This window comes from Salvelinus alpinus, chromosome 35 (assembly GCF_045679555.1).
Source record: "Salvelinus alpinus chromosome 35, SLU_Salpinus.1, whole genome shotgun sequence".
NCBI lineage: Eukaryota > Metazoa > Chordata > Actinopteri > Salmoniformes > Salmonidae > Salvelinus > Salvelinus alpinus.
This window is the reverse complement of record NC_092120.1, coordinates 3,347,325-3,366,185: the sequence shown is the minus strand read 5'-3', so window position 1 is coordinate 3,366,185 and position 18,861 is coordinate 3,347,325. Positions and strand designations below refer to the sequence as shown.

The 18,861-nt window shown below is 48.5% G+C and overlaps 1 protein-coding gene across 2 annotated transcripts in view; it reads right to left on the bottom strand.

Annotated features, from left to right (window-relative positions):
• The window catches only part of arhgap33 (Rho GTPase activating protein 33), a 47,274-nt gene continuing 28,413 nt past the window's right edge, over positions 1 to 18,861 (bottom strand). For both annotated transcript variants that reach the window (XM_071382986.1, XM_071382987.1), the window contains 16 exons: positions 18,583 to 18,660; positions 17,869 to 17,935; positions 14,481 to 14,531; positions 12,321 to 12,470; positions 11,881 to 11,983; positions 11,581 to 11,725; positions 11,393 to 11,475; positions 10,282 to 10,389; positions 9,950 to 10,098; positions 6,255 to 6,411; positions 5,976 to 6,115; positions 5,625 to 5,699; positions 4,556 to 5,310; positions 4,246 to 4,432; positions 3,738 to 4,084; positions 1 to 3,304 (listed from right to left, as the gene is read on the bottom strand). In XM_071382986.1, coding sequence (XP_071239087.1) covers positions 866 to 3,304; positions 3,738 to 4,084; positions 4,246 to 4,432; positions 4,556 to 5,310; positions 5,625 to 5,699; positions 5,976 to 6,115; positions 6,255 to 6,411; positions 9,950 to 10,098; positions 10,282 to 10,389; positions 11,393 to 11,475; positions 11,581 to 11,725; positions 11,881 to 11,983; positions 12,321 to 12,470; positions 14,481 to 14,531; positions 17,869 to 17,935; positions 18,583 to 18,660 — 5,034 coding nt within the window. In that variant the 3' untranslated portion in view covers positions 1 to 865. The remainder of the gene's footprint in view (positions 3,305 to 3,737; positions 4,085 to 4,245; positions 4,433 to 4,555; positions 5,311 to 5,624; positions 5,700 to 5,975; positions 6,116 to 6,254; positions 6,412 to 9,949; positions 10,099 to 10,281; positions 10,390 to 11,392; positions 11,476 to 11,580; positions 11,726 to 11,880; positions 11,984 to 12,320; positions 12,471 to 14,480; positions 14,532 to 17,868; positions 17,936 to 18,582; positions 18,661 to 18,861) is intronic.

The window sequence follows — 18,861 nt, the reverse complement described above, 5'->3', positions numbered from 1 at the left end:
TATATATTTTTTTTTTTTTTATATAATAAATAATTTTCAGGATGGAAAACATTTTCAATGTGTAAACTTAAATTACTAAAAAGAGATGTGAAGTATGTAGAAAAGATAATGAACCTATATATTTTTTAAAAATAAGATAATCTTTGAGAACTAACCATCACCTAAATAAAAGCTGGACAATCAGGGAGAATCTAAAATTCCAAAAATTATGCATTCAGGGGTTTTTGTCATAGCATGGGGCCACCAGATTTGTTTGAGTTGCAGAAAATGTGCTTTAAAACTGTAGAATTGTATCTCCGTCACATGGCAAAATGTGTAGAATTGCACAAAATTTGCTTGAAAACCACTACATTTTGTCACTGCGGCCAACAGAAGGGCCTCTAAAATTGTCGCTCGGCCACCGCACCATTGGCCACGCCCACCACGTAAGCCCCATTTTGATCCAGAAAAGACCCTGGCAGCTATTCGCCTTTCTTTCTCAACACTCACAACAACAGTCTGCTCTGGAATGTTTTCAAATCTAAGCCACTTTTCGGTTCATCTCTTTGATCTCTTCATCGCCTTCCATCATTGTTCCCTTCTTTCTCATTGGTCCAGTGGTTGCAGGTGTGAAGTGGTGATAGGCCCCAGGGAATGTTCAAACAGGAAACTGGACTGTATGTCTAGCTACCCCAGAATGCCTTGCCCTTGGTCCCATTTCTAGACATGACCTGTTGTCTCACGTTTCCAGGAAGGCTTTCTATCGTCCTGTTCCCTTTCTCTGTGGACCATGAGAGTTTTACATGGTCTCTTCCTAGCTCTTTCTCTCTCTTTCACATTCAGTCTGATAGGGTACAGTGTGTAAAAGTCTACTTTGCGCTCCTCCTCAGCAGTAGCTGCGTGTCTGACCCTCAGTATGGATGGTCCAGTTGGGTGATGGTCCAGGTAAGCTGCCCTGCCGTGCCAGCCCTCTCTGGTTCCTCAGACCCTGCGGCCGCAGCACCGGCTCGTGGACCACATCTCTGCGGGGTGGAGGGTTGGGGTATTGGCCCAGCATCGGGCCAGGCTGGAAGGGGTACTGGCTGTACTGGAGGCCTCCTGGCTGGCCGGGGTAGGGCCTGGGGGCTCCCAGCGTCAGGTTGGAGAAGGCTGCAGACGGGGAGTCTGAGGGCTCCAAGAGGGGCTGGCTGGGGTAGCTGGAGGAGCAGGGGTCCTGGGGGCTCTGGATGGGGTAGGGGGGCTCCTGGTAGTGCTGCCAAGGGGGGTAGGGGTTAGCGCCAGAGCTCTGGTGCTCTCCCTGGGTGAAGTCTTGGGTCCGGTAGTATTTGAGCACCTGATCGCCTGAGGGCATGACGTCAAAGGCCTGCCTGTACTGGCCCCCGGGCGAGGACCTCCGGAGCGGGTCTTGGCGTTGGAAGCCCCCTGCCCCAGCCCTCTGAGGAGCCCTGATCCGTGAGGGGCCCGGGGTGTAGACATTATAGGCAGGCGGGGACTGGTTGTGCTGCTGGCTGGGGTAGGGGTTGGCAGGGTGCTCCATGGCAGGGGAGGAGCTGGTGGAGGCAGAGGAGGAGGTGACTGTGGAGGGACCCTCAGCCCTCTCCTCCTCAGCCAGCTTCTCTATCAGCAGGGAGGCGATCTCCTTCCCCGACAGGCCCTGGATGGGCTCTGTACTACAGCTGGAGCTCTGGGGGTCTGAGCGGCTGCGGTAGTGGATCCCTGTCGATGTAGACGCTGTGGGCGCTGGGAGGAAGTCGCTCTCCTGGATGCTCCCTGGGGTCGTTGCTGCCGAGTCATTGTGGGCGGCTGGGCTGTCTGGAGTGGAGGGTGTGAGGCTGACGCTGGTGGAGCATGCCTGGTCAGGGGCCAGGCGGGGGGAGGACTGTCTCTGGTCCTCTGGGGGAGGGGGGTCGTTTGGCGAGGCAAGAGGTTCAAAATCCTGTGGAGAGTCTCCATCCAGGTCTGTGCTGGTCCAGCTCTTTTGGGCCCCAGTAGAGGGGCTGGGGAAAGGGAAGTTGACGTAGATGGGCTCAGACAGGTCCTTGGAGGTTGGTCTGTGGGCCTTTGGAGGGGAGGGCTGGGATGGCTGGCCCTGGAGAGACTTGCCCTGGGGAGGCTGGCTCAGACTCAGAGGAGCCTCCTCTGGCTTACGATAGCACACCTTCCCGTTTTCAAAATAGGGGTGTAGCTGGGAGGCGGTGAGGTCTGTAGAGGCTGACCTGTTGGAGCGGTGGAGGTTGCGTTGGTGCTGGTGGAGCGCCAGGGGAACCATGGAGGAGGAGGGGAGGGGGTGCATCTCACTACGGGCCAGCCGGACTGAGGAGGAGGTCTGGCGCTGGGGCCGGGGGTGGTGGTGAGAGGGGTGATGGTGGTGGGTGGAGCCGTCCTGGGAGTGTCCGTGGGAGAATGAATGGGACTGGGAGTGGGCGGCTGCCCAAGCCCGCGTGGCTTCTTTGGACCAGAGCTGGGGCCCCCTCTCGCCTCTGGGTCCACCCTGGTTGTGGTGGAGAGGCTGGGGTTGGTGATGCCCCCGGGAGATGGGCCTTTTGTTGGCCTCTGGGTGGGGGGCCGGGCGGAAGTTACCCTCCAGGTCCAGCCTCATGTTCTGGTAGCTGTGGCGGGCATAGCTGGGGGGGCCCTGCGGATTCTCAGGCCCGGCGATCTCGTAGTAGAAGTTTTCCATCCTTCCCTGGTCCTCTGAGGTGGAGGAGAGGGGCACGGGCCGGATCTGGGCCTGCTGAGGGGGCTGCTGACCCGGGGATGGTTGGCTGGCTGCCCTGGCTGCGAGGTAGCGGGTGAGGTGGTCTGGAGCTCCACTCAGACGCTCTGAGAAGGCTCTGGCCAGAGGAGGGTTCCCCTGTTGACCAAAGATCCGCCTGATGCGCCCTGAGTCCAGGGAGCGACGCATCTCAGTCTGGGCCAGTGGTGCTCTGTGGGGACGCTCCAGATCCAGGGGCTTAGGGGGTACTTTGGGGCGGGTGGGCTGGAAGGCACGGACCTGAGTCAGAGGGGACTCTGACTTGGAGTGCAGGAGCTGGGGGTGGGCCGAGGACGGCTTGGACTGGGTGGAGGTTGAGGCGGATTTCTGTTGGAGGTGAGGGGCAGAGAACTGGCGTGAGTAGGCTGGGGGCTTCCTCTGAGACTGGGACTCAGTGGGGCTAGGTCTCTCCCCAGACTGGACTGGTTTGGGTAGCTGTGACTGGGGCAGCTGCTTCTGGTTCTTGTAGATGGGGCTGGGGATCTGGTCGTCTCCAGAGGCGCCCCCACCAGACAGCTCCGAGTTGGACGCCACAGAGTCAGACGTCTCAGAGGACAGGGTCTCCGTATCCTGCAATAAAAAAAAGTATAACTTTTTTACAGCCATACAGTAAGTTACAGTACTGGTTAGTCATGCATGCTGTAGCTACGTGCAGCCGGACATACTTTACTGTACTGTTCTCTAAGCCTGCTTAACCAGCTGGGAAAATAGAACATGGGCTTTGTCAGTCTTCTCAAAACAACGACAGTTAAAAAAGGAATCTAATTTTGCCCAGGCAACTGTAAACATGGTGCTTGTTATGGTTAGGAAATGAAGGCTCGGCTGAAAATTACCTGACAGCACTGCACTCTTCATATGGAGCCCAAAACTAAAAAATCTCCAGCACAGTCAAAACAACATATCCACCACTTAGAATTTACCACAGTACAAACAGACACAGTTTACACAAAGTTACACCCATATAGTGCCAGTTACAGACATGTGCACACTCCCACACACACACCTGTCCTGGAGTCCTCTCTCCCTGGCCGTGTCCTGTATCTGCTGCAGTCTCTGTCGCGTTTCCCTCTCCCTCGGTCATCCACACAGACAGGGGGCGCACTGTGGAGTAGAGCTGATTGGGGTCAGAGGACAGCAGCTCTCCTGCGTCGGCAGACAGGGAACTCTGGTAGCGGGTGTCGGCTACGTCCTGGGACCGGGACTGAGGGGGGCGGTAGGGGGGCGAGGCGCCCTGTCTCAGGGCCTTGTTGGCACTCTCAGCCAGGGCCAGGGCCATGAGGCGTGCTGGGTTTTTAGGAGGTGGAGGGGGAGGCTGGGCAAACAGGGGGGCACCGGTGGGTCCCGTTATACCTGTAGAGGGGAGAGGAGGGTTAAATTACATGACTATGGTCTGCAGTAAAACCTCAAATCATCATTGAAAACAAACACATTTTTGATGATGATTATAAATCAATCAACTAATACATTCAATCAATCAAACTTGTTGGCAGAGTCCATTTCTGTTTACTCACCCTGTCCTCTGATCTTGGCCTCGGGGCCCAGTTTGCTGCGGATCTCCTGCTGGCAGCTCTCCGTCAGCTGGAAGTCACATGACCGAAGCAGCATGGAGATCATCTGAGGAGGCTGCGACTGGGAGGGGCCGCTGCTCGGGATGCCAGGCTGTAATTCACCAGCTCGCCCGCCAATCATGTCCAACACCTACGAGGGAGAAAGTCAAGTTTGGTGAGGCAAATTTATCATACAGAGTATATAGGCAAGTAAACTCCAACCCTGAGATACAGAAATACAAGGACAGCAGTGACACAGAGAAGGAGGAAGTACCTTAGCTGGGACGCTGATGGATACAGGGTCAGAGATGTCCAGTGTAGGGGACTTGGGGGATTTTTGTGAGAAGGCATTCACCATCTTCCGGGTAAAAGATCTTCTCTCTGGCGGGGGCTGAGCAGAGGGGGCAGAGGTCACAGATGTAGGGGGCTGGCCCTGGCCTTGACTGTGTGAGGTACTCAGGTTGGCACCCTCCCATGACTGGCCGGCAGATGGGCTGGTATTGGCCGGTCTGTGTTGACAGAACACCTGAAGGGGCGGGGCTGTGGCGGCGATGATCAGACTTCTCCTGACGGCCGCATCCGATTGGTTGAGCACCGAGTCGGGGTCCTCTGTGATTGAGCGCTGGCTGCTGGAGTGAGAGTGTCCTTGGTGGCTGAGGCAGCGGTAGGGAGGGGGCGTGGCAGTGGGCGGGGACTCCCTGCCACCCGCAGTGACTACGCTGCTGCCCAAGCCGATTGGTCCGTCCTCCAGGAAGGTGGGGCTGAAGTCAATGACGTCCTCGGCCATCCAGGAAGCAGCCGGGTCCTGGTTGGAGAAGTCAGGCAGCATGTAGATGCCTTCCTCGTCTTCATCCTCCTCATCGTCTCCATCATCCCTGGGCTGGCGGTCCTCAGGCAGCAGGCTATCATATGAGCGGCTGGAAGGCAGGCGGGACGGGGGGCGCTGGGGCAGGTGCTGAGGGTCCATGGAGGCAGCCAAAGACAGACCGTCACTGCTGGAGCGGGGCCGCCGCAGACGCTTAGACTGTCCTGAGAGAAGTAGGAAAAAAAAGGAATAGTCAGGGTTTAAAATAAGTGTCTCTGTAGTGCTCAGTGACTAACACACAGCTCCACCAGCTCCCAAAGGACCCATTCTACTCCGACTGTCCCAAAATGACTCAAACTATCATCACTGCTTCCAGACATATTCCTGCTCTTCCACAGCCTCCCCTGAAAGAGAAATCTCATACTCTATACTTAACGGACAAGAGAGAGGCTCTGCTATCGATCAGTCTGCGAGGACTTAAACTGCTGAGATGAGTAGCAGTATTAGCGTCAGTGTGTTATGGCCTACTGTGGTGTACCTGCTCCACTGTGCTGGGACGATAAGGATTCCTCACTCTTAGCTGAACGCAGGGTCACACTGTCCACACGACAACCTGCAGGAGAGACCAGAGAGAGAGAGACCAGAGAGAGAGAGAGACCAGAGCGAGAGATCAGAGAGAGACCAGAGAGAGAGAGAGAGAGAGAGAGAGAGAGAGAGAGAGAGACCAGAGACCAGAGAGAGAGAAAGAGATCTGTCATACAAAGAGAGGATCAAAAGGGGCGATAAACTGTGGTTGGTATTTATTTTCCTTTCTACCTCCATCCATCCAGGTAAATGGATGGATGGAGTTAGACATGGAGGTAGACATGATATCAGACATGATATCTACCTGCATGTGAGGTGGCGGGCTGGAACAGGGAGCTGATCCTCATTGGTTTACGTTGCCCCGCCCCCAGGGGCTTCCCGATCGCAAAGAACGTCTTCCAGCTCCCTCCAGCTGCCTTCCGTACCTTCAGCCCTCTCTTCCTCCTGTAGGGGGAGGAGAGAGAGCAAGACAGAGTAGGGGAGAGAGAGAGATTTAGGTGGGTGAGACTGCTAAATCAACTGCATGTGATAGTGAAACTATAGAAACTTGCATTGTCTGGAATAAGCCTGGCCTCCCACTCACCTGTCGACAGGGTGGTCCAGCACGGTGTGGAACTGGCCCTGGAACTGGACTGGCGCCCCCTGGAGGAGCAGAGGAGCCTGTGTCCTGGCCTGGGCCTCTTCTAGGGAGAGCAGCCTGGTGGAGACAAAGGACTTGGGCCTGGTCAGAGAGTGCCGCCCTGCAGGCAGAGAGAGGACCTACAGTTAGTAATAGATAGAGGGTGGGAGAGTGAGGAGGCATCGATGACGGTGGCCAAAAGCTTTGTTCCAAATGAGATCCTATTCCCTGTATAGTAGTGCATTACCTTTGGCCAAAGCCCCTAAGTGGCACACTATGTCGCATACAAATAAAAAGTGTACTGTACGGGAAATAGGGTGTCATTTCAGATTTACCCAACGAGAGCGAATAAGACACTGACACGCTTGCAACTCAGAAATCACACGGAGTTAACAACACAAAGGGAGGGAAGGCTGAGGTATGCAGAGGAAGTTGGACCTTTTCATTTGAAACTCCCAGTTAAAGAGCAACCAAAGTAAAACAGGACACCCGTCAGGGGAGAGCAGGGCATGGGTCATCAGACAGGATTGACATCTAAACAAATATGTATTATAATGCAATTAACAAATTACTGTAACAGTGTCTTATAGGGCAATTCCATGCCAGGAAAGCACAAAAATATTTTTCCCACATTAATTTACTGCAATACAATTTTTCACATTAAAATTACTCAACATTAAAGTATTCATATTAATATTTCAAAAGTACCCTTTTTGATTTAGCATATTTTTTGGACATATTGTTTGGAACAACAAGTCAAACACTCTTCAAATACGTCAAATTTCCAGAGTCCGTGCTCTGCTACTTTTGAAGACCATTTTATACATATAAACTGACAGGTCATTAAGCAATCACATTCAGCAAATCACCAGCAGAGGGAGTTCAATTTGAATCTATTTTCCCATTCACTGGTGGGGCTCACATAACTTATCATAACTTCAAAAGTAGCAGAATGTTGGAAAGTTTATGTACTTGTATAGTATATAGTTTAAAACAATGTCTAAAAATGTAAATGTACAAAATCTAGATAGTATGAGATGTTCACTAATATGTTTTATGTTGAATAAATAATATGTTAATAACATAATAAATAATATAATATGTGAATAATATAATATGTTGAATAAAAAAATCATAATCTAGACATAATCCATGTTTTAGAGCACACTATCATGTACAGTTCACAGATCATAGGGTCTTTTTTGTCTCACAAATGGTTTGTGATACAAATGTAAAAACCATATCAAACAAACAGTCATCCTCCCAATTAAGTTTCTGTGAGAATAGCTAGAACAATCAGACACCCAAAATATTTTTTGACTTTCCTGGCGTGGATCTGAGTCTGAGACACAAAGCAAGCATCTAGCTGAGCCCTGGCTGGGACGCTGACAGAAACGCTTCAGCTGGAGAAGCACACAGACACTGCTGATCTGTAGACAATACTGAGGTTAAACATTTTAGCTATAGGGCCTATTGATTATTTAGCTAGCTGACAAGACAAAACAGATCATGGAAGCTGGGAATCATCAATTCAACATTGTTGTTTTACCTGGTGGTTCTGGCTCAATGTAATCCTCTTAAAAGAAACATCCACAGCATTTGTGACACATTGATCAAAACAACGTCTATTCTTTAATATTTTGAGCATTACAGCGCAAAACAACCTAAAAGTTACTTTAATAACTATTTAAAATGACAAAAACAAATATTGGAGTAGACACAAAATGTAATCGACCACATTTACTTTAAGATGGGATGAATTGGAACCAGGATGGAAGTTTATTGCCTATTCAACTGTCAATACAACCGAAAAATCACGTGAGAGTTCACGGTTGACCAGTGACTCAAACCCTGAAGAGACACTGGGTTTATACAAACATATGTCAGCATGTGCGCACAAAACTTGGCTATATTAAATACTTGTTTTTTTTACCCCTTTTTCTCCCAAACTTCGTGGTATCCAATTGGTAGTTCAGTCTTGTCTCATCACTGCAACTCCCGTATGGACAACTCGGGAGAGGCGAAGGTTGAGAGCCGTGCGTCCTCCTTAACACAATGCCCACTTAACCCGGAAGCCAGCCGCACCAATGTGTCGGAGGAAACACCGTACACCTGGCGACCATGTCAGCATGCACTGCGCCCGGCCCGCCACAGGAGTCGCTAGAGAGCGAAGGGACAAGGACATCCCTGCTGGCCAAACCCTTCCCTAACCCGGACGACACTTGGCCAATTGTGAGCCGCCCCATGGGTCTCCCGGTCGCGGCCGGCTGCGACAGAACCTGGATTCGAACCCAGAATCTCTACTGGCCCTTAGACCACTGCACCACTCGGGAGGCCAACTTGGCTATACTTACTATCTACTGGAAAACAACAGACAAAAGCCCAATAGGATGAGACACATTCATCATGAACTCTTTCTTGTGCACATCGTACAGAGATCTCAGGACAAATGGGTCACACAGAAGCCAAAAGTAGACCAAGCCTAAACTAAACTAATCAACGCTATAGAGTGCTTGTAAGCATCCAGCATTGAGAGAGAGAAGGCACGGACGGTCAGAACATGGAGTAGTGTCGCCTCGCTACGGTGACTTCCAAAAGAGGGTGCCTGGGGGCCTAAGGGACCTCCTCACCCCTGGACTCCCCCACCTCCTCCTCACCTCTGGCCTCCTGCAGACTCACCAGCCTGGTTCTCTGGTGCTGCCGAGAGACCTTACACTCCAGCTTGCCCGTTGCTACGGAGACACAGAGCTCTCGCTCACTATCTGCTGCTGCTTCCATCACACTGGGCATACATTGGTTGAATCAACGTTGTTTCCACATCATTTCAATGAAATTACATTGAATCAACGTGGAATAGACATTGAATTGAAGTCTGTGCCCAGTGGGATGGCTACATCATCAGTGTGGCTGAGGGCTCACTTTATGGCAAGTTTTCAGTTTTATTCCATATTTAATACTGATGTTTATTAAGAGTAAAGAACAAAGTGTTGCCAAATATTGTACTACTTTTTGGAGCAAATTGATGCAGTGGAAAAATCTTTCCATGCTGAAATCACTTATATTACTGCCATTTTAGACTATTCATACACATGTTCTACTGTGCTGCGAGGCAAGACAAAGAGTGCAATGAAATATTAGTATCACAGAGTCATTCAAGTAGAGTTGCTTTCATAGACTTACAGCATTTGCGGGGTAAAAAGCGGAGGACAGCGGGCGGTCGTGACAGTTGTAATGGAGGTAGAAGTGTCTTTCATTATATACAGGGCTTTAACCAAAGCTCTCTGTTTAACCAGACAACTACAAGCATTAAGTAGAGGATAGAGGAAGCCTGGCTGGCTGAGTAGTAAAGCTAGTTACCGTAGGTAATAAAAAGAGGCTTTGAGGCTCTGAGGTAAATGCTCGGTGTGTGGCATTGATAACACAAAACCACAGAGCTGATACAGAGGGAGAGAAGACAGAGGGAGCACTCTGAAGGAGAAGACATTTTCAGTCGAATCCTAACTTGAAATCAAAACACGTCACTGATGATTGCCGACTGATGCATGCATCGATTTCAATGGGAAATGTGTGTTTTTCCACACAAATGGAACTCAAGTTAGGAAGATTGTGTCCAGTGACGGTTAGAGAAGCCAGCGTTGGGGTTATGGTGATGTGTGTACCTGTGCCTGTGAAGCGTCCTACAGAGGTGAAGGAGTCACTGAAGAGCACGTCCACGTGACCGAGGAGAAACTCCACCACCACAGACTGGATCCGCACCTCCTTAAACGGGTCAGCACCACTCAGACCCACCGCCTCGATCGCCATAGACCTGCCACAGAGACAACACACAGCCACACCATGTTCATCAACTCCAGACAGAAATGTCATGAATAGAGCTGACATGATTCCTCACTGTACATGTCAGAGGCACACTTGTTCTGAACAATATATTTCTATATGAACGATCCACAACGCACACATGCAGGTACAGTAGGTAGGTACAGACACACACCTGAGCAGGTTGGGGGCCCAGACGATGGCCAGGTTCTTGATGTGCATGTTGGTCTCTCCGCTGCAGGTGGCCAGACCAGCCAGGTGTCTAATGAGGTACTCCAGGGTCCTGACAGAGAGAAAGACAACATTAGTCCACAATCTGGGATCTGTCTCCATGGCTGTGTATACCTGTAGTCTCTATCTCCATGGCTGTGTTGTGTATACCCGTAGTCTCTGTCTCCCTCCATGGCTGTGTATACCTGTAGTCTCTATCTCCGTGGCTGTGTTGTGTATATACCTGTAGTCTCTGTCTCCCTCCATGGCTGTGTATACCTGTAGTCTCTATCTCCATGGCTGTGTTGTGTATACCCGTAGTCTCTGTCTCCCTCCATGGCTGTGTATACCTGTAGTCTCTATCTCCGTGGCTGTGTTGTGTATATACCTGTAGTCTCTGTCTCCCTCCATGGCTGTGTTGTGTGTATACCTGTAGTCTCTGTCTCCCTCCATGGCTGTGCTGTGTGTATACCTGTAGTCTCTGTCTCCCTCCATGGCTGTGCTGTGTGTATACCTGTAGTCTCTGTCTCCCTCCATGGCTGTGCTGTGTGTATACCTGTAGTCTCTGTCTCCCTCCATGGCTGTGTTGTGTGTATACCTGTAGTCTCTGTCTCCCTCCGTGGCTGTGTTGTGTATATACCTGTAGTTTCTGTCTCCCTCCCAGGCTGTGTTGTGTATACCTGTAGTCTCTGTCTCCATGGCTGTGTTGTGTATACCTGTAGTCTCTGTCTCCATGGCTGTGTTGTGTATACCTGTAGTCTCTGTCTCCATGGCTGTGTTGTGTATACCTGTAGTCTCTGTCTCCATGGCTGTGTTGTGTATACCTGTAGTCTCTGTCTCCATGGCTGTGTTGTGTATACCTGTAGTCTCTGTCTCCATGGCTGTGTTGTGTATACCTGTAGTCTCTGTCTCCATGGCTGTGTTGTGTATACCTGTAGTCTCTGTCTCCATGGCTGTGTTGTGTATACCTGTAGTCTCTGTCTCCATGGCTGTGTTGTGTATACCTGTAGTCTCTGTCTCCATGGCTGTGTTGTGTATACCTGTAGTCTCTGTCTCCATGGCTGTGTTGTGTATACCTGTAGTGTGGTGGTGGGAGCTGCTGGATGACATCATGTACTTTCACCATGCGCTCGTCGTCCGTCATCTCTCCCATACAGTCCTACGGAGGAAGACCAGGGAAAAAAGAGATGGCAAGTTTAGCCTTTGACAATGGACAGCGCTTTCAGTTGGAGGGAGTTGTGTTGGGTTATGGCCATGTACTCACAGCAAACTTGTCGTAGAGCTGGTAGGTGAGCAGGGGGTTGGGCAGCTCTCTGAAGTAGAGCTTACACAGGGACCCCACACAGTGGATGTCCTGCATGTACATATCCTTGGTCAGGTCTGGAACGTTCTCACTGTCAAACTCATGTCTGGTGGGGAGAGAGAGTGTCAAATAGGGTTGAATGCCAAAAAAGTATTGCATATTTGCCTATATGTATTTTATGCATGCAGTCAATGATCTATGTAGTCCTAAGTCTTTACAGGTTCAGGGCCTGACATGCAGGGTTAGCATGAGCAGTGGTACCGGAGTTTCTGAATGTTGGAGGAGACTCCAGAGTGCCTGTAGATGCCGTCCACCACACCATGCTTCTCTATGAACTCTGAGCAGCTCTTCAGAACCTGTGGAACTGGAGAAGCACACAAAGATCCTTGTCACACGTTACAGTAGTACACCAAACCAGACCAGGCTCTCAAGGACACACAGAGATGACTCCCTGAGACTCTAGAATTAGAACTCTAACTAGGGCAATGGGCCCATTTCATCAACTCCGTAGCACTAATGTGATCCTAAAATGGCATGATTGATTTTAATATTGTTCTGAGTTCACTTGACACACCAAAACCGCTCACTCTCTGCAGCCAGCAACTCACTCTTACGTTACTATAAAAATAACAAGCCCAAAGATACTGACAACTAATTTGCATCCCCAAAAGGTTATGTGAGGATAAGTGTGTTTTATGTACCGTCCAGTCCTGAGTTGAGCAGGTGCTCTCCCAGGTCACAGCCGAACACCCTCTCCTTAAGAATGCCTCTCTGTTTGAGCTTCTGCTTGGTGGGCCTGGACTTCATAAAGGTGCGCAGGAATCCCATCAGCTTGCCGTGCTTCTTAGAAACTGTCAGAGGGGGGCGACAGAGAGCTGCTGAGTATTGACACTACAGTGGGAAAGAGAGACTATTGTGGTGGGTGAGGGGTCCATCTCTGTGAGGGGCGTGTCTTTGTGTGTGTGTACACGTGCCTGCAAATGTGTGTGTGTGTATCCATATGTGAATGTTTAACATAAATGTCATCATCGTCATCAAATATAAACGGATGAAAAGACATGAGAAAATAGGAGAGTTTAGTGGGAGCTGGAGCATGGACACTAGTAGGAGGCTGGGTCGTGTTCTGGACCAATGAGCCACGACCACCAACATCATTAGAACAATAAGCAGCAGCAGATTACTTGGACACATCGTGAAGATTAGGATTAAGAGCAAGGAAATAATGATTGTCATTGGTAATAATAGGCGGTGGCCCGTTCCTGTAGGTTCATGCTCTACAACATCCGCAGAGTACGACCCTGCCTCACACAGGAAGCGGCGCAGGTCCTAATCCAGGCACTTGTCATCTCCCGTCTGGATTACTGCAACTCGCTGTTGGCTGGGCTTCCTGCCTGTGCCATCAAACCCCTACAACTCATCCAGAACGCCGCAGCCCGTCTGGTGTTCAACCTTCCCAAGTTCTCTCACGTCACCCCGCTCCTCCGCTCTCTCCACTGGCTTCCAGTTGAAGCTCGCATCCGCTACAAGACCATGGTGCTTGCCTACGGAGCTGTGAGGGGAACGGCACCTCAGTACCTTCAGGCTCTGATCAGGCCCTACACCCAAACAAGGGCTCTGCGTTCATCCACCTCTGGCCTGCTCGCCTCCCTACCACTGAGGAAGTACAGTTCCCGCTCAGCCCAGTCAAAACTGTTCGCTGCTCTGGCACCCCAATGGTGGAACAAACTCCCTCACGACGCCAGGACAGCGGAGTCAATCACCACCTTCCGGAGACACCTGAAACCCCACCTCTTCAAGGAATACCTAGGATAAAGCAATCCTTCTGCCCCCCCCCCCCCCCCCCCCCCCTTAAAAGATTTAGATGCACTATTGTAAAGTGGCTGTTCCACTGGATGTCATTAGGTGAATGCACCAATTTGTAAGTCGCTCTGGATAAGAGCGTCTGCTAAATGACTTAAATGTAAATGTAAATGTAATAATAAACCTGTATCGTCTTCCTCTATAACAACGACTTGCTTCTCATTTATACAACAAGCTCCATTGTGTTCCTATGATTTATGGGTGACTCTAAAATACATGTACACTAATTCTACTCTAAAAACATCCTCACCACTCCTGCATGTGAACAGCCCTAGGCTTGGCTAGTTGTATAAATGGCTATTGTACGTTTCCTGGTTGGCTTAAAGGGAAATGTGTTATACAGGCCCTGCATTAAGGGGAGAGATGAGGCGTTAGGAAAGATAAGGACGGTGGAAGGACTCTGATTAGATGACAAATAGATTAATGAGAGAGAAATTCAATTTCAGTTGTTGTTACCAGCAAGTCTTAGGTACCAAGGCTGAGGAACTGAGAGAGAGAGAGAGAAAGAGAAAAAGGCAATAGATACAACAGGAAGGCGGTTGGAACACCAGCTAAATACATTGTTTTGGGAGTGCGAAGTACAGAACAGAGATATACTGTGGTCAGAGATACAAATATGAAGATTGCAAAGATGTTGTGGTGACCACATTAAGCAAGCAAAACAACCTATGGGCTGAGTAATTGTGAAACTATGTAATGTCACGTGATCCGCTGTGTGTATCTGGTTAACACCACAAGATCATGTATCCTTAAATAAAAAATTGTCTAGATGTTTACAAGACGAAGATACAAGGGAGAGGGAGGAAAAGTGGCTGTTATATACGGTTCAATTAAATATAATAAGCGATATGTGCTGCATGCCATAATGGAAAAAAGTAACCATGACAGTTAATACTACATGTTGTCAACCTCATTTCAAGCCAGCCCCTGCAAAACCTTCGACACGCTCTGTGGAGACTAAATACTCATACAGCAGTGATTGGTTGATTGCGTCTGTTTACCGGATGTAGGAGAGGGAGGTCCTGGTGCGCTGGAGTTGGCTGGATCTCCATCTGGAAACACAAACATCACTCAATACATCTGACATTGATCTGGTGACACAGTGCAGGTGTACAGTGCATTCAGAAAGTATTCATACCCCTTGACTTTTTCCACATTGTTACGTTACAGTCTGATTCTAAAATGGATTAAAAAAATATCCCTCAAACTACACACAGTACCCCATAATAACAAAGCAAAAACAGCTTTTTCTAAATGTTTACAAATGTATTAAATATTTAAAAAAAAACTGAAATATGACATTTACATAAGTATTCCGACCGTTTACTCAGTGCTTTGTTGAAGCACCTTTGGCAGTGATTACAGCCGAGTCTTCTTGGGTATGACGCTACAAGCTTGGCACACCTGTATTTGGGGAGTTTCTCCCATTTTTCTCTGCAGATCCTCTCAAACTCTGTCAGGTTGGATGGGGAGCGTTGCTGCACAGCTATTTTCAGGTCTCTCCAGAGATGTTCGATCATGTTCAAGTTCTGGCTCTGGCTGGGCCACTCAAGGACATTCAGAGACTTGTCCCGAAGCCACTCCTGCGTTGTCTTGGTTGTGTGCTTAGGGTCGTTGTCCTGTTGGAAGTTGAACCTTTGCCCCAGTCTGAAGTCCTGAGCGTTCTGGAGTAGGTTTTCATCAAGGATCTCTCTGTACTTTGCTCCGTTCATCTTTCCCTCAATCCTGACTAGTCTCCCAGTCCCCGCCACTGAAAAACATCCCCACAGCAAGATGCTGCCACCACCATTCTTCCCCGTAGGGATGTTGCCAGGTTTCCTCCAGAAGTGATGCTTGGCATTTAGGCCAAAGAGTTCAGTCTTGGTTTTATCAGACCAGAAAATCTTGTTTCTCATGGTCTGAGTCTTTAGGTGCCTTTTGGCCAACTCCAAGCAGGCTGTCATGTGCCTTTTACTGAGGAGTGGCTTCCATCTGGACACTTTACCATAAAGGCCTGATTGATGGAGTGCTGCAGAGATGGGAGAACCTTCCAGAAGGACAACCATCTCCACAGAGGAACTATAGAGCCCTGTCAAAGTGACCATCGGGTTCTTGGTCACCTCCCTGACGAAGGCCCTTCTCCACCAATTGCTCAGTTTGGCCAGCTCTAGGAAGAGTCTTGGTGGTGCCAAACTTCTTCCATTTAAGAATGATGAAGGCCACTGTGTTCTTTTGGTACCCTTCCCCAGATCTGTGCCTCGACACAATCCTGCCTCAGAGTTCTATGGACAATTCCTTCGACCTCATGGCTTGGTTTTTGCTCTAACATGCACTGTCAACTAGAGGTCGACCGATTAATCGGAATGGCCGATTAATTAGGGCCGATTTCAAGTTTTCATAACAATCGGAAATCTGTATTTTTTGGACACATTTTTTTTTTTACACCTTTATTTAACTAGGCAAGTCAGTTAAGAACACATTCTTATTTTCAATGACGGCCTAGGAACGGTGGGTTAACTGCCTTGTTCAGGGGCAGAACGACAGATTTTTACCATGTCAGCTCGGGGATTCAATCTTGCAACCTTACAGTTAACTAGTCCAATGCTCTAACCACCTGCCTCACGAGGAGCCCGCCTGTTACGCGAATGCAGTAAGAAGCCAAGGGAAGTTGCTAGCTAGCATTAAACTTATCTTATAAAAAACAATCAATCAATCATAATCACTAGTTAATCACATGGTTGATGATATTACTAGTTTATCTAGCGTGTCCTGCGTTGCATATAATCGATGCGGTGCGCATTCACGGAAAAAGGACTGTCGTTGCTCCAAAGTGTACCTAACCATAAACATCAATGCCTTTCTTAAAATCAATATACAGAAGTATATATTTTTTAAACCTGCATATTTAGCTAAAGGAAATCCAGGTTAGCAGGCAATATTAACTAATATTAATTAAGGTGAAATTGTGTCACTTCTCTTGTGTTCCTTGCACGCAGAGTCAGGGTATATGCGATAATAATAAAAGTTTTGTTTTCGAAATGATAGTTTCCGGATTCGACCATATTAATGACCAAAGGCTCGTATTTCTGTGTGTTATTATGTTATAATTAAGTCTATGATTTGATATTTGATAGAGCAGTCTGACTGAGCGATGGTAGGCAGCAGCAGGCTCGTAAGCATTCATTCAAACAGCACTTTCGTGCATTTTGCCAGCAGCTCTTCACTGTCATTCAAGCATTGCGCTGTTTATGACTTCAACCCTATCAACTCCCGAGATTAGGCTGGTGTAACCGATGTGAAATGGCTAGCTAGTTAGTGGGGTGCGCGCTAATAGCGTTTCAAACGTCACTCGCTCTGAGACCTGGAGTAGTTGTTCCCCTTGCTCTGCATGGGTAACGCTGCTTCGAGGGTGGCTGTTGTCGATGTGTTCTTCGTTCGAGCCCAGGTAGGAGCGAAGAGAGGGACGGAAGCTATACTGTTACACTGCAATACTAAAGTGCCTATAAGAACATCCAATAGTCAAAGGTATATGGAATACAATTGGTATAGAGAGAAATAGTCGTATAAATACAATATTAACTACAACCTAAAACCTCATACCTTGGAATATTGTAGTCTCATGTTAAAAGGAACCACCAGCTTTCATATGTTCTCATGTTCTGAGCAAGGAACTTAAACGTTAGCTTTTACTTTCTTCTCCAACACTTTGTTTTTGCATTATTTAAACCAAATTGAACATGTTTCATTATTTATTTGAGGCCAAATTGATTTTTATTGATGTATTATATTAAGTTAAAATAAGTGTTCATTCAGTATTGTTGTAATTGTCATAATTACAAATTAAAAATATATATATAAAAAAAATAATAATAAAATAAATCGGCCGATTAATCGGTATCGGCTTTTTGTTGATCCTCCAATAAATCGGTATCGGCGTTGAAAAATCATAATCGGTCGACCTCTACTGTCAACTGTGGGACCTTTATATAGACAGGTGTGTGCCTTTCCAAATCAAGTTGTAGAAACATCGCAAGGATGATTAATGGAAACAGGATGCACCTGAGCTCAATTTCAAGTCTCATAGCAAAGGGTCTGAATACTTATGTAAATAAGATATTTCTGTATTTAATTTTTTTTTAAATATTTATTTTTTAACCTGTTTTTGCTTTGTCATTATGGGGTATTGTCTGTAGATTGATGAGGAAAAACATGTATTTAATCCATTTCTGAAAAACGTAACAAAATGTGGAAAAAGTCAAGGGGTCTGAGTACTTTCCGAAGGCACTGTATGTGATAATATACAGTAAGTGGGATTTAGTATGGTGGTGTCATAACGTGTGTGTGTGTGTGTGTGTGTGTGTGTGTGTGTGTGTGTGTGTGTGTGTGTGTGTGTGTGTGTGTGTGAGCCACCTATTTTAGCGGCGGACTGAGGCTTCTCGTTGATGAGCTCCACACACTCACTGGGGAAGAAGCCCACCTAAAGTGAGGAAAGACCATCAAAGTAACTGAGGATAACAAGCACGGACACACAAAAACTTGGACACACACACACACACACACAATAGCTTACACATGACATAGGTTAAAAAACAAGAGCAAATGAGTTAAAAGAAAAGTAAAAGCTCAGTGAAAATAGAGAACAGTGAAAGAAAAAGAGGAAACAAAACGAGAAGGGAAAAGGAAGTACAGAAACATGAAGACGTGAGATAGTGAATGTAGCCATCATCTGGAGAACTGTTGTTCTGCAGTGGGACTCTTTAGAGAGGGTGAGGGAGACAGGCGTGCGCGTGAGGGAGACAGGCGTGCGGGTGAGGGAGACAGGCGTGCGGGTGAGGGAGGCAGGCGTGCGCGTGAGGGAGACAGGCGTGCGCGTGAGGGAGACAGGCGTGCGCGTGAGGGAGACAGGCGTGCGCGTGAGGGAGACAGGCGTGCGCGTGAGGGAGACAGGCGTGCGCGTGAGGGAGACAGGGGTGTGAGGGAGACAGGGGTGCGCACGAGGGAGACAGGGGTGCGCACGAGGGAGACGGGTGCGCATGAGGGAGACAGGGGTGCGCATGAGGGAGACAGGGGTGCGCATGAGGGAGACAGCCAGTGGTGGAATTCTCCAGTGATTGTGTTGTGTACCTGGAAGCCATGCTTCCCCCTCCACCAGTTGGAGTCCTCTTTGGGTGGCATATCAATTACAGACAGGATATCTCCCACCTGGAGAGAGACACACACACACATTAGACAAAGACATTAAACAACCTCCGACTTCAGACAAAGTCTACAGGCAAACGAGCCAGATGACTTCATTTAACATCGCACCCCCCCCCCAAAAAAAGTACATCAACACATAATACAGCCTCGGCAGTCAAAACACCAGCCCCAAAACTAAACATTATCCAGACACAACAAGCTGGA